The 14,552-nt window shown below is 47.9% G+C and overlaps 1 protein-coding gene across 1 annotated transcript; it reads left to right on the forward strand.

The window, feature by feature from the left end:
* Positions 1-761: 761 nt before the first annotated feature.
* ACKR1 (atypical chemokine receptor 1 (Duffy blood group)) lies at positions 762-2,291 on the forward strand. The gene is made up of 2 exons (XM_086393526.1): positions 762-842; positions 1,269-2,291. Exons 1-2 carry the CDS (start codon positions 822-824, stop codon positions 2,238-2,240), a joined length of 993 nt encoding a protein of 330 aa, XP_086249652.1. The 5' UTR covers positions 762-821; the 3' UTR covers positions 2,241-2,291.
* The last annotated feature ends 12,261 nt before the right edge of the window (positions 2,292-14,552 follow it).

Here is a 14,552-nt window from a genome sequence, read left to right on the forward strand (position 1 = left end):
CGCATTTACTGTGCCCATAGGTGGCTGGGCAAATGCCCAATTGCCCCCTGAAGCAGCTTCATTATACAACCTCTACAACTGCCCCCTAGCCTTCCTTCCTGTCACACCAAAACACCCAGACCCAGAGAGTAGCACACACGCCCAGACACCTAGCACTCAGCCCAAAACCTGGCACTCAGATATGATACACAACACACAGCCATGCATAAAGATAAGTACATTCCTACACCATGAATGATACACAAGGAGCCCCCACCCAAACACATACCTCTCAGGTTGCTGGCATCACATGGATCCAGCCAACAAGCACCACTAACACCCCCTCCCACAAACACGTCACTTTTGAACTATCTTTCCTTGGATCAAGTTCAAGGGGATGGAGAAACAGTGAGAGCCATCAGCTGCCCTTTCCCTCCAATTTCCCAGCACATCTCTTACCACCATCTCACACTTCACCTCTGGCCCCCTCTTCCTTCCTTGTGCTTGGAGAATCCCTTTGTGCTGGAAAGCCCCCTGGCTTCTCAGCCTCCCTTTCCACCTTCAGAAAAACATGGTCCCCACCTTTTTCCTTTCCGGAGTGTGGGTCCTCACCAGCGGACTCCAGTCTCAAAACAGGAAGCCCCTGGGGTCAGTGCCGTAAGTGGTCCTGGGGCTCAGACAGGCAGTGGGCGTGGGGTAAACACTTCCTGAATGCCCTGCCCACCCCATGGCCCTGCCCAGGGCTGATGCCTTCATTAGTCCCTGGCGCTTATCTTGGAACCACAGCCACTGACAGAACTACCCCAGCCCATCTCTCTGCCCGCCCTGCACCCAGCAGCATCATGGGGAACTGTCTTTACCCGGTGAGTGTGGGGCTGAGCCCACAGCCCCTCCCTCTCTGCCTCCTACCACCCCTTCTGTCTGCCCCTTGGGTCTTATACCTCGCTCCTTCTGTCATCTATTGTCTCTTCCCTCGTTTTCCTTGTCCCCTTCTTCTCCCCGTGTCCAGGGTCCCCCATTCTTTGCCTCCTCATTTGTCTCTGTCAGTTTCATCCAGACCTGCTCCTCTCTCCCAGGCCTGTCCACTCCCCGTCCCTTGCTTTCCTATGACTCTTGGCTCCTCCTGAGTTGCTCAGTCTTGTCCTCTCCCACCCTCTCCCCTGCACCCAGATCTTGCAGCCCCCACTTTCCCGCTGCCCTTCTCTCCCTACCTCCTGCCCTCGGCTCCCAGGATCCCCTTCAGAGGGATAGCTGGATGCTCTGATTGTCTCTTTGGGGATGTCCTCCAGGTGGCTGATGACAACTCCACCAAGTTGGCCATTAAAGAGGACTTTTTGATTGACTTTCCGGAGGACTACTATCCAGACTATAATGAGACCGACGTGGAAGCAGCTGCACCCTGCCACTCCTGCTCACTGCTCAACTACTCCTCACTGCCCTTCTTCATCCTTGTCAGCATCCTGGGCATCCTGGCTAGTGGGACCATCCTCTATGCGCTTCTCAGACCTTTGTTCCGCTGGCAGCTCTACCAGGACAGGTCTACCCTGGTGCAACTGGCCGTGGGCAGTGCCCTCTTCAGCATCGTGGTGCCCATCCTGGCACGGGGCCTCAGTGGGGCTCTCATCACCTCCCTGTGCCACCTGGCTCACTTGGTCGCCTATGGCTCAGCCTTTGCTCAAGCTCTGCTAATAGGGTACCATGCCTGCCTGGGCCCCCAGCTGGGTGCAGGCCAAGTCCCAGGCCTCAGGCTGGGGGTCACTGTGGGACTTTGGGGAGTGGCTGCCCTCCTGTCACTGCCAGTCGTGCTGGGCAGTGACACTTCCCAAGGACTCTGCACCGTGACCTTTAGCGGGGAGTGGGAAACATTGCGGTACATACACGCTGCAGCCTGCTTTGCCATATTTGTCTTGTTGCCACTGGGTTTGTTGGGAACCAAGGGGCTGAAGACGGTGCTGGGCAGGGCACCGTGCCCATGGGTTGATGTCCTGTGGGTCTGGTTCATTTTCTGGTGGCCTCAGGGCATGACTCTGGGATTGGACTCCCTAGTGAGGTCCAAGGCCATAGTGGTGTCAACATGTCCAGCCCAGCAGGCCCTGGACATGCTGCTGGATGTGGCAGAAGCCCTGGCAATATTGCACTGCGTGGCTACACCCCTGCTCCTTGCCTGGGTCTGCTACCAGGCCACTCACACCTCCCCACCCTCCCTGCCTCTGCCTACAACACAGACTTCTCATCTGGACACCTTTGGAGGCAAATCCTAGCTCTCTGCCCACCTGTCAACCTGAATTAAAGTCTACGCTGTTTTTATTTTATGAAGCTGGTGGTTTCTTATTTTGTCTGGGGACGTAAAGGAGAAGGAGGAGAATGGAGAGAGAGAGAGACATTTCACACCAGACTTTGCTGTCAGCGTCTGCTTCTCTGGCTGGCTTGGAGAGAAAGTGAATGATGTACAAACATCCTCGGGGCACACAGATGTTCTCTTGAGGTGTGGGGTTACTGCCATCTCAAAGGGCAAGAGCAAGGGGACCAGAATTTGAGGAGAGCAGCTAAATCTTCAAAAAAAAAAAAAAAAAAAGCTAGAAGAGATGGCTTAGCTAGTAAAGGAAGAAGAGATGCTGCTGCAGTGAGAAAAACAGAGAAGAGTGAAGATGAACTGAGAGCATGACTCCTCTCTGCCTGGCCTGTCCAGCATTCCTCTCTGCCTTCTATATGCCTTCTGTCTTCCTGTCGGCTTTGCTTAGAGATCAGGGTGGTGGTGGGGGAGGAGTGGAGGAGAGAAGCGTCCTGGAGGACCTTACTTAGCTCAGGGAACCTAGCAAGATAATTCTAAAGCCACTTTCCAGGAGTCATCTCTCTGAGGCTTATTCCTCAGCGTAGTCCTAATCCCCATGTGTGTGCGCATCTGTCTGTCTAGATCTGTTAGAACCCATGTCCATGTTAGATGCATACATGTCATAACAGATGGGCTTCCCTGGTGTCTCAGATGGTACAGAATCTGCCTGGGTTCGATTCCTGGGTTGAGAAGACTCCCTGGAGAAGGGAATGGCTACCCACTCCAGTATTCTTGCCTGGAGAATCCCACGGACAGACTACAGTCTATGGGATTCCAAAGAGTCGGACACGACTGAGTAATAACAGATGCCTATGTGTATACGTGCCTCTCTGTCAGAGTTTGACTTGCATACTCCTGCGTGAGTGCTCTGCTCTCTCTTTCTCTCAGGCCTCCCCCTCCACCTCATTCTGCTCTCCATCCTTGTTCTCAGGGTATGGAATCAGGATTTGTAACTCACTCCTAACTCAAATGAGTTTTCTTTACCGTGAAGCGTAAGATACTTGATGAGGAAAGGCCTGATCTGGCTGGGCCATCTGCTTGGAATCCCCCAAATTTCCCTTCTAATACCTTTTAGCTCTCAAAATAAGCCATTTTCCCCACACAAATATATCCTTCTGCTTTCCCCACCATACCCCTTTGCCCTGGGGCCTCTTCCCCAAATATCCTCCCTGACTGTCTGGATGCTTCTTCATCACCCTGGAGGCTTTTTCTCAGTCAAGTTTAGGTGATGATAGTAAGGACCATGAATAAGCCCCTCTCCATAAGGGGGATGGCCTCTTTTTTATAATTGTGTTTATTTATTTTTGGCTGTGCTGGATCTTTGTCGCTGCCTGGGCTTTTCTCTACTTGTGGTGAGTGGGGGCTACTCCCCAGTTGCCATGCTCAGGTTTCTCATTGAGGCGGCTTCTCTTGTTGTGGAGAACAGGCTCTAGGGTAATTGGGGTTCAGTAGTTGCGGTTCCCGGGCCCCAGAGCACAGACTAAATAGTTATGGCACACAGGCTTAGTTGGTCCACAGCATGTGGAATCTTCCCAGACCAAGGATCGAACCCATTTCTCCTGCATTGGCAGGCAGATTCTTTACCACTGAGCCACCAGGGAAGCCCAAGGGAAACCAATTTTAATGGCACCAACAAATTCACCCTGTGCCTGAGAGGCCACCAAAAAATGTGTCTCTCCCTCCAACCCAATTAAACACTGGGGAGACTTGAGAAGGTACCTTACATCTATCCGAATCTAGGGATGTTATTATGTTAGTCGCTCAGTTGTGTCCAACTTTTTGAGATCCCATGGACTGTAGCTTTCCAGGCTCCTCCGTCCATGGAATTCTCCAGGCAAGAATACTGGAGTGGATTGCCATTCCCTTCTCCAGGGGATCTTCCCAACCCAGGGATCGAGCGCAGGTCTCTTGCATTACAGGCAGATTCTTTACATTCTGAGCCACCAGGGAAGCCCTGAATCTAGGTATGGCCTGTCATTTTTCAAAGATGTGCTATATGTGGTTTCTCCCCCAAAATCATTTCTGCTTGACTCTTTGGACTTTGGAGATAAGTAGGAGAATGCAGGAGAAGGGCAGAGATGAGTTACAGCATCCTTGGCAGGCGACTTGAAAGGCAGGAGGAATTTTCCTGGGTGGGTGCAGTGACAAATCCTCTCAACCCCCCCACCTCCCGTCTCTTAGCAACCACCAGATTAGCTGCTGATTGGTGCATCCTAAATTGAAAGGCGGGATTTAGGGACCAATTGAGACGGGAGACATACTGAAACAGAAAGAAAGGCAGAGAAAATAGAGAAAAGAGAGATAAATTACAAACCTAAATTATGCTAAGATCTCCAGTCACAGTTTATGAATGTATCCCAGTGTTTTCTTTGCTGTAATTCCCTTCCCAGCCTATTCTCATAGATTGCACCCGCCAGCACCTGACCACTCTCTCAATCCTTCAGGTACTGGCCAACTCCCTTACAAGCTACTGGATTCGGATGCTGACCTAGTTAAGGCGGAGGAGAGGGCATTTTCAACTTGCCAAATCTTCCAGTGTCAACCTGATCCAAAGGAGGCTTAATTTAGGACCACCTGGGTTGTCTTATCTACCTACCCCCTCAGCCATGCCTCCAGGCAGAGATCCCTCCTTGCTCAGCCTGGGTAGACAGACCCTCAGATACTCTGCCCCTCTTACATCTCTTGCAAAGGAAAGGCCAAGGCAGAAGCCTGGAGCTGATAAGAGGAAAGGCTTGGTTGGAGATGTGTCCCCACAACTTTCTCCTTCCCATTCCGTCCCCTCTGCTTTGCCCCAGTTCCCCTGGGTGCTGGCCTTTCCCTGTGTTATCTCCATTGCATTCGGGTAGCTCTTCTGTAAGTCTAGATCAGATCAGTCGCTCAGTCGTGTCCGACTCTTTGCGACACCATGAATCGCAGCACGCCAGGCCTCCCTGCCCATCACCAATTCCCGGAGTTCACTCAGACTCACGTCCATCGAGTCAGTGATGCCATCAAGCCATCTCATCCTCTGTCGTCCCCTTCTCCTCTTGCCCCCAATCCCTCCCAGCATCAGAGTCTTTTCCAATGAGTCAACTCTTTGCATGAGGTGGCCAAAGTACTGGAGTTTCAGCTTTAGCATCATTCCTTCCAAAGAACACCCAGGGCTGATCTCCTTTAGGATGGACTGGTTGGATCTCCTTGCAGTCCAAGGGACTCTCAAGAGTCTTCTCCAACACCACAGTTCAAAAGCATCAATTCTTCGGCGCTCAGCCTTCTTCATAGTCCAACTCTCACATCCATACATGACACAGGAAAAACCATAGCCTTGACTAGACGAACCTTTGTTGGCAAAGTAATGTCTCTGCTTTTGAATATGCTATCTAGGTTGGTCATAACTTTCCTCCCAAGGAGTAAGCATCTTTTAATTTCATGGCTGCAGTCACCATCTGTAGTGATTTTGGAGCCCAGAAAAATAAAGTCTGACACTGTTTCCACTGTTTCCCCATCTATTTCCCATGAAGTGATGGGACCAGATGCCATGATCTTCGTTTTCTGAATGTTGAGCTTTAAGCCAACTTTTTCACTCTCCACTTTCACTTTCATCAAGAGGCTTTTTAGTTCCTCTTCACTTTCTGCCATAAGGGTGGTGTCATCTGCATATCTGAGGTTATTGATATTTCTCCCTGCAATCTTGATTCCAGCTTGTGTTTCTTCCAGTCCAGTGTTTCTCATGATGTACTCTGCATATAAGTTAAATAAACAGGGTGACAATATACAGCCTTGACGAACTCCTTTTCCTATTTGGAACCAGTTTGTTCCATGTCCAGTTCTAACTGTTGCTTCCTGACCTGCAAACAAATTTCTCAAGAGGCAGATCAGGTGGTCTGGTATTCCCATCTCTTTCAGAATTTTCCACAGTTTATTGTGATCCACACAGTCAAAGGCTTTGGCATAGTCAATAAAGCAAAAATAGATGCTTTTCTGGAACTCTCTTGCTTTTTCCATGATCCAGCAGATGTTGGCAATTTGATCTCTGGTTCCTCTGCCTTTTCTAAAACCAGCTTGAACATCAGGAAGTTCACGGTTCACATATTGCTGAAGCCTGGCTTGGAGAATTTTGAACATTACTTTACTAGCATGTGAGATAAGTGCAATTGTGCGGTAGTTTGAACATTCTTTGGAATTGCCTTTCTTTGGGATTGGAATGAAAACTGACCTTTTCCAGGCCTGTGGCCACTGCTGAGTTTTCCAAATTTGCTGGCATATTGAGTGTAGCACTTTCACAGCATCATCTTTCAGGATTTGGAATAGCTGAACTGGAATTCCATCACCTCCACTAGCTTTGTTCCTAGTGATGCTTTCTAAGGCCCACTTGACTTCACATTCCAGGATGTCTGGCTCTAGGTCAGTGATCACACCATCGTGATTATCTGGGTCGTGAAGATCTTTTTTGTACAGTTCTTCTGTGTATTCTTGCCATAACCCTGGCCTTAATCATTTCTCTAAGGCTTTCCTTGGGATCCTGTTATCCCAGTCCATTTAACCCACTGCACACCACCAACCAGTTCCAAACTGCTCTGACTCAGGCATCTTTTCTGCAACCCTTCAGGAATACACTTCTTATTTCCTTTGAACCCTTAAGAATTTAATCTCAGGGATGGCAGGGACTTTAGCTCTGTATGAATTATTGGGTCTCTGGCTAAAGGAAAAATCCTCTCAGGAAGAAGACAGCCAGAAAGCAAGCTCTTGGGAACACACACATACCCTAGGGAGGGTTGCTCTGCATTACTTCTTTATGGAGAGAGACTTATTTCTTAAGGGAAGATGGAAGATCGCATTGATGCCCATAGTTCATTGATTTCAAACTGGAGCCCCTCCCAGAGGATTTCAGAAGCAAATACCTGGTCCTTACATCCTATTTCCCTGAAACCATAGCCCCATCATTACCTTCCTTAAGAAAGAGTCCTCAGAGGAATTCTGATTGAAAACTTCACTGGGATTTCAAACCCAATTCATTGCCAGCTCTAATTGTCAGGGATTTGCATGAAAACCATCGTATGCTACCTAATTATTCTGACAACAGCAGCCCGCCGTCTGGGCACAAGGAGAATCGCAGTTTTAATTAACAAGAATGCACCTTGCAGACGAATGTGACTGTTTAGGTTAATTAACAAGTCCAAGTCCTTCCAAATCATTTCTGCACGTCTTCTAGGTGATTGGGGCAGGAGGGACTTGGGGCATTCAGGGGCTGGCAAGGGGAGGTTAGAAATCCATTTGGCCAAAATGCGTGTCAGCTTTCATCCTCTGTACATCTATTTGGTGAAGGGAAGAGGGAATCACCAAGGGAAAGAGGCTCTTGAAAAAATTGATTTAGGGAAATCTGAGGCATAGTTTTAGGGTGGTTTTAGGCATTTTTATGTCACCCTTAGACTTTTAGAAACCTTGTAGACACAGTTATGGAAAAGAGAGGAAGAAGTCCCGGTAATTCTCAAATATCTCTGATTCATTGTCCAGTTGTTTGCAAACTTGTTGTCTTCCAGAAGATCTCCAGCACTCCCCAAACTGCCATTTCTTCCCACATTTGGAGGTACATTCCTACCCCATTTGGAAGTGTTGGTCAGTTGTGTCTGACTCTTCGAGATCCCATAGACTATAGCTCATTAGGCTCCAATGTCCATGGGATTCTCCAGGCAAGAATACTGGAGTGGGTTGCTATGCCCTCCTCCAGGGGATCTTCCTGACCCAGAGATCAAAGTTGCTTATTCCCTAAGATTTCACAGGTAATGTTCCAAATTTCACCCTCGCCCTCTTCAAGGGTTATTGTTTGTATTTTTTTTTTTTTTCCTGAGTAGTTCTCCACCTCCTAGAAGAATACACTGCATGTGACTCCAAACTGCATGTGTTTGAAGGGCTTGGGTTTTCTCCCTCTATGTCATGCATTATTAATGTATGGAGGAGGAACGTTGCAGGTGTCTTGGAAAATCTGGTGAAAACTGTGAAATCTCTCTTCAGGAAAATAGACTATTCCATCCCAAATTTGATGTTTACTTCTCCCATACTATACTCAGAGCTAAACTCACATGCCTTCCCTCTAACTATAGAGACTTCCATCAGCTCCTCCATGCTCACTAAGCCGGAGGCCCATGGCCTAGGGCACTTTCTGTTCTCTGAACGGGCAAGTCCCATTTCCACTAAGTGTCTTCACACTTGACATCTCTTCTGCCCATGACTCTCTTTCCTGTGCTCTTTCTGTGACTGAGACTTTCTCATCCTTGAGATCTTGATGCAAATCTCACCTCTTCCAAGAATGACCTTCCCTGACATCCAGTGGGCTGTAGCCCCCAGCCACCTCATGCACCCAATGATTCCCCACTAGTTCATCTAGGACGTTTACAGCATGGCACCATGTACCATGCACTGATATGGTCTTGTCTATTTATTGGTTTGCTTACCAGCTTATTGATGATCTACATTCCCCCCACTAGAAAATCAAGCACCAGGAGTGCGAGAACTTTCCCTGTCTTATGACTGGAACATAGAACTCATAAACATATTATGAGAAGTGGTTTCCCTGATAGCTCAGTTGGTAAAGAATCTGCCTGCAATGCAGGAGACCTGGGTTGGATCCCTGGGTTGGGAAGATCCCCTGAAGAAGGAAAAAGCTACCCACTCCAGTATTCTGGCTTCGAGAATTCCATGAACCGTATCGTCCATGGGGTCGCAAAGAGTCAGACATGACTGAGTGACTTTCACTTCGCTTCACTTCAGATGTGAGAAATGATTAATTGTATAAACATAAGGTGTGGTGCCCCACTCTTCAGAGTTTACAGTCCCGTGGGGAAGAGGAATAAGTAAGAAAAGAATTAGCACAGAAGAACTGCCCCCAAATGGAACTCCTCTCCCTCGGTCCCTCAGGCCATACTTTCCACAGCGTGCAAACCGTTTGGGGGCCGAAGAGTTCAGAGGGCCGTCAGCACATGGTTTCTGGAAACCTGTTTTCTGGGCCACCTTTCGGGTGGCTGGAGCTGAGGGTGTCTTTGCCACAGCTCCCCAGCCATGTTGGAGGAACGATGCAGGCTTTCCTTTGCGACAAAGCTGCCGTGGACACCGCGAAGCTGTGGGCCTCAGACAGCCGGGGAGAGCTACCATTCTTCATCTTCTCTTGCAGAGTGAGTCTCAGGAGACTCCCCAGAGTTCTCAGATGGTCTCCCTTTGGCTCGGAACTGAATTAGGAGTCCAGCCACCTCCTTACATGTCATCACCTTCAGTGGGGGCACACACACCCTCCTTGGACCTAGAAGCCATTTCTGTTCCTTGTTGATTTTTCTTTTCCATTCTATCCCCTTCTCCTCTTTAGTTCCAGTTTAGGTGTCCCTGTACCCCAGGCCTTCCCGCCCTCTGAACTCTGCGTCCTTCTTTCCAGTTCTGGCCTCTGTAACCAGCATGCCTGCATTCACTTCCCTGCAGTTCTGCGTACTTTGTCAGGTTAACCCTTTAAGGCACTTGTGTTCAGTCGCTCAGTTGTAGCCAACTCTTTGCTATTCCGTGGACTGCAGACCCCCAGGCTCCTCTGTCCACGGAATTTTCCGGGCAAGCATACTGGAGTGAATTGCCATTTCTTTCCCCATTAAGGCACCTAAGGTTGTATAATTATGTATGAAAGGGAGTGAAACTGTTAGCTGCTGAGTCATGTCAGACTCTGTGCGACCACATGGACTGTAGCCCACCAGGGTCGGCTGTCCATGGGATTCTTCAGGCAAGAATACTGCAGTGGGCTGCCAAGTCCTCCTCCAGGGGATCTTCCTGATCCAGGGATAGAACCTGGGTCTGCTGCACTGCAGGCAGATTCTTTACCATCTGAGCCACCAGGGAAGCCCTGGTAATATATAGCAGTATGTAATCATTATACACTTAGGGGTGTATAATTCATTCCACTTAAGGATGTATTGAGTGCTTTCTAAGTCAAAGACACTGTGAGAGGTCTCAGAGACACATGAGTGAATCAGACACAATCCTGGATACCAGCATCTCTCCAGACCCATCTGGTTCCCTCTGTCCCTTTTCTTTCTTGGTTTTCTGGCTTTTCCAGCCCTCTTCAGAATAACTCTGAACATATCTGGATCCCAGGGCACACAGGAGTTCCACAAGGCCCTCAGTCACATAGACACAGCTCCATCCATTCTGCTGTTCACCAGCTACAGACCCGCAGCAAACCAAAGCCCCTGGCCAATGGGTGGTTCTGTCTCACTGTCACATACAGATACAGAGAAGATACAAAAATAAAGGACATTTTTCCTTCCACACTCTTCCAAAGTGGGTGTGGTGGATTCTTGAAGCCAGTGCAATGAAGGCCAGTCATCCAGAAGAGAAGGGAATGGGTGTGGAGCATTGGAAAAGAAAGCTATTTACAAACCAGTTGGTCATTTTCTCTCTGTGACCTGAGAAAGAGGTGAGGATGAAGTGGACTCTCTTGACTCTCAGCATGGAAGCTTCCAAAAATATGACCATATTTCTCCTCTATATCCACTCCTTCAGGCCCCAGAACTGGGCTGTTCAATCTGCATTCTTGATTGATTGACAGAAGGAGGTCTATGGACAGTTCTGGAAGTGTGAAAGGAGTAAGTTAGAGGGGAGGTCACTGAGATAGAAAAAAATTCTGCAGAAATTAAATAAAATTTCACAGATTAATGCAAAACCTGTGTTTTAAAAAATCAATTGTACAAAAGCAGGATGGAAGAGGCCTGGTTCAACAGAAGTTCTTTTGAAAAAAATAAAAGATTTTAGAGGTTTCACTTGGCCACAGGCTAAAGATGATTCAATAGTGTGCATAGCAGCCAAAACGCTAATGCAGACTTCAACTGCATTAAGAAACACAGTGTCCAGGATGAGGGAGGGCATATACCACCCTCACCTCCCCAGGACAGGCCATTCTGGAAATCAAGGGCTCTGGGAACCACATGTTGAGTCACTAATAAATCAGAGCTCTTCCTAGGGGGTGGCCAAGATGATGCAACTCCAGAGACTATGCCTCTTCCATACAGAAGGGCTAAAAGAACAGGGGTTGGTGGGGGCGGGGCAGTGACACTGGAAAAGTGTAGAGAAATACATAGCTGTCATTGTGTACCGGAAGAGTTGTCCTTGAGAGGAACATTAGACATGTATGTAGCTGTAGCTTTAGAACTGGAAACACAGGATGGGGAGAAATGACAGAGACAGATTTTGACTGAAGGTTAGGAAAGGCTTTCCACGACAGGACTGCTGATTTCAGGGATGGGGTGTGGCACTCTTGACACTGTAAAACAGTAACACGTGCACACGCACACAGTGTGCTCTGCACTGCTCTGTGTTCCCTTTTCACGGTGACGAGCACACCAGATGAGGGCCTTGCTTTTGTCAAGTTAAGGGACAAATAAGAGAGGCAGAGACACTAAGCACATAGATAAATTACAAATGCTGCTGCGAGAGAAAAGAACTGGCGCCATAGAAGAGCATAAGAGGATAGAACTGACACTGTGTCAGCATTTCACTGTTACAGAAAGGACTCAAGCTGAGGCTGGACAGTAATGAATCGTCAGAATATCTTCCAGGGATAGTCCATGCTTTGGGATAGATCCAGAACGAGTCCAGCAGCTTTTCCCCAAATTGGCAGTGCAACAGAACCACCAGGGGAGAGGTTTACAACAGCCCTTGACTCAATGCAAGATATCCTGAATTCAAATAGTTGGGACCAGGAGACTCTGAAAACCCTATGGTGATAGGTTAAATGAAAGAGCTAGACTAAAATGCTTTGATTCCTGTGACTGGGTCTCGCTTGGGATGATTTTAATCTCTTTGCTTGCATCCTCGAATTAAAATCCTCTGGCTCAGAGCTGGGGTGCTTTGGTCTCTTCCAGACCTGGCTCGTAGAACAATGACGGGCTTCTTAGCCAGATGTGCACCTGACCTGAATTTTTCTAGGAGGTGTGTACCTTTCCAGGCATCAATTGCTGCAGAAAAAAAAAAAAAAAAAATTGTAGCTGGTGCCTGGGGTCCCTCTTGTGGTCAGAACTCATCATTTCAGCTCTGCTGCTCTCCAAATCCTCGTTTGGCCTAAGAATTATTTTCTGACACGGGTTCTATGAAAATGAAATGGGCCCTATGAAAAGAAAGCAGAGACTCCTAAATACATATTTTAAAAAGTTATCCACCAGAATTAGTGTTAATAAATAGAAGTGCTAAAGCTAAGCAATTGCTTACCGAATTCCTCTTGCCCCTTGCCATGTCTTCATTCATTTTCTGCATGGACCAGTGCATTTACCAGTTCACCACCTGGAAAGCCCCTTGCCATGTCTTAGATGATCTCAAATTAGATAAATTTAAAAAACCAGAATTGACAACTCCCCAGGAAACCGGGCCATCAATTAGCGACTCCATGGGTCATTTTAATTCTCTGGGAAAATACAAAATGTATGAGAAATCATCATTTGAATAGAGCATTGGATTGAGCTGGGAGACAAAGGATCATGGCATTTTAAACGTGTCACTTACCAGCTTTCTGAACTATAGTTTTCCCACCTGAGAAAAAGCAGAGAATGACACTGGCTTGCCTAGCTTACAGATCTGATGTAAAGATGGAATGAGATGGCAGATGTGGAAGCTGTAAAATGAGTTACAGCTAGGAGGAAATACACTGCAATTAGTATTAAAGAAAATTTTCCCCACAGGCAGTTGGGAAAATTGTCCATTGCCTTCTGGGCCATTCCACCAAAATGTAAGTTTTTACAAAAGCTGTAGTACACATAACAAGCTGGACTGCTGGCACTCACCCCTCTACCCTTTCCTTGTGTCTCCACTTAGCCCTGTGACCAAAGGGCTAACAGAAGCTGTCTGAGACAGTTTAATAGGAAGCTCCCAAGAAGCGTGCCTTCAAAAGAGAGGTTGACCCAGGGGGGCGATGGCAGTGGTGATAATAAGGGTAGTTGCAGGCATCTTGCTGGCATTTGGGCTGGCTTTTGTTGCATTAAAGTATTATTTAGGGCAGAGCACAAAATATTCCTGGATTGCTAAAAAGCAGTGATATCTCCACAGTGTTGTTTATTATACCCAGCCTTGGTCCAGGGACCCAAAAATGACCACATTCTAGTTCTTCTCATATGTTCTTTCCTGCAGTTTCTGTCCCTTGGAACATGACATCTTTTGGAGGCTCTTTTTGGAGGGAGTACTTGCCTGCTTAGCAGCCCCTACATATGTGTGCACACTAAGTCGCTTCAGTCATGTCCGACTCTGTGCGACCCCATGGACTGTAGCCCACCAGGTTCCTATGTCCAGGGGATTCTCCAGGCAAGAATATTGGAGTGGGCTGCCATTCCCTTCTCCAGGGTATCTTCCTGACCCAGGGATTAAACTCAGGTCTCTAATGTCTCCTGAATTGGCCGATGGGTTCTTTACCACTAGCACCACCTGGGAAACCCAAGCAGGCCCTAAGCTTCCTGCAATTTTTTGAGAAAGATTAATATTATGTATTCTACACCCCTGCCACTCAAAGTGTGGGCCGCAAATTACAATTTTGGCAAAACCTGGGAGCTTGCTATAAATACAGACTCTCAGGCTCCACCCCAGACCCTTGGCTGAATTGTAATCTGCCCTTTAATATAATCCCAGGTGATTTGTAGATTTATGGAAGTTTGGGGAGCAGCCCCAACTTTCATGGATATTCAACTCGGGCTCGTTTTCATCCATCATCCCCTATCCAGCACCCCATTCTCAGCAGACAGAAGTCCTGGTTCTCTGAACCTTCCCTTTCTCCAGTCTCCCTGCCTTCCAAACTCCACTTCAAAATTCAGGAATTACCGTGCATTGGGGGCAGGGCCTGCACTTCATTCTCATGCTTTAGACAAAGTGAGAAGAAAGCCACATCCTGGTTCCTTCCCAGGCTCCTTCTGCCCCAGAAATGTAGACGTTCTGCAAATCTTCCCTCAAATGGCACAAGTCTGGGGGCTGTGAGGCAAGGGGGAACATGATCTTTCTACCTTCTTTTGTTCTGGATAAGTGGTATCTCTAGAAAGGTCAGCGGTGAGAAACCATTAGTAAGTCAGGTATGATGTAAGAGTCAGATTAAGGGGCCTACCCTGTGGCCAAGACTCCACACTCTCAATGCAGGGGGCCTGGGTTCGATCCCTGGTCAGGGAATCAGATCCCACATGCCTCAACTAAGACCCAGGGCAGCCCCCCACCAAAAAAATCTTTTAAAGAACAAGTGACTGAGTATCGAGGGGTTGCCAGT

This window comes from Bos grunniens, chromosome 3 (assembly GCF_055505025.1).
Source record: "Bos grunniens cultivar Pamir isolate PY7600 chromosome 3, Bosgru_T2T1.0, whole genome shotgun sequence".
NCBI lineage: Eukaryota > Metazoa > Chordata > Mammalia > Artiodactyla > Bovidae > Bos > Bos grunniens.

Excerpts from the sequence above, each read along its gene's own strand:
- ACKR1 (XM_086393526.1), top strand. The coding sequence starts at position 822 with ATGGGGAACTGTCTTTACCCG. Across the intron at positions 843-1,268 it reads TGGGGAACTGTCTTTACCCG|GTGGCTGATGACAACTCCAC; the intron begins GTGAGTGTGGGG and ends GATGTCCTCCAG.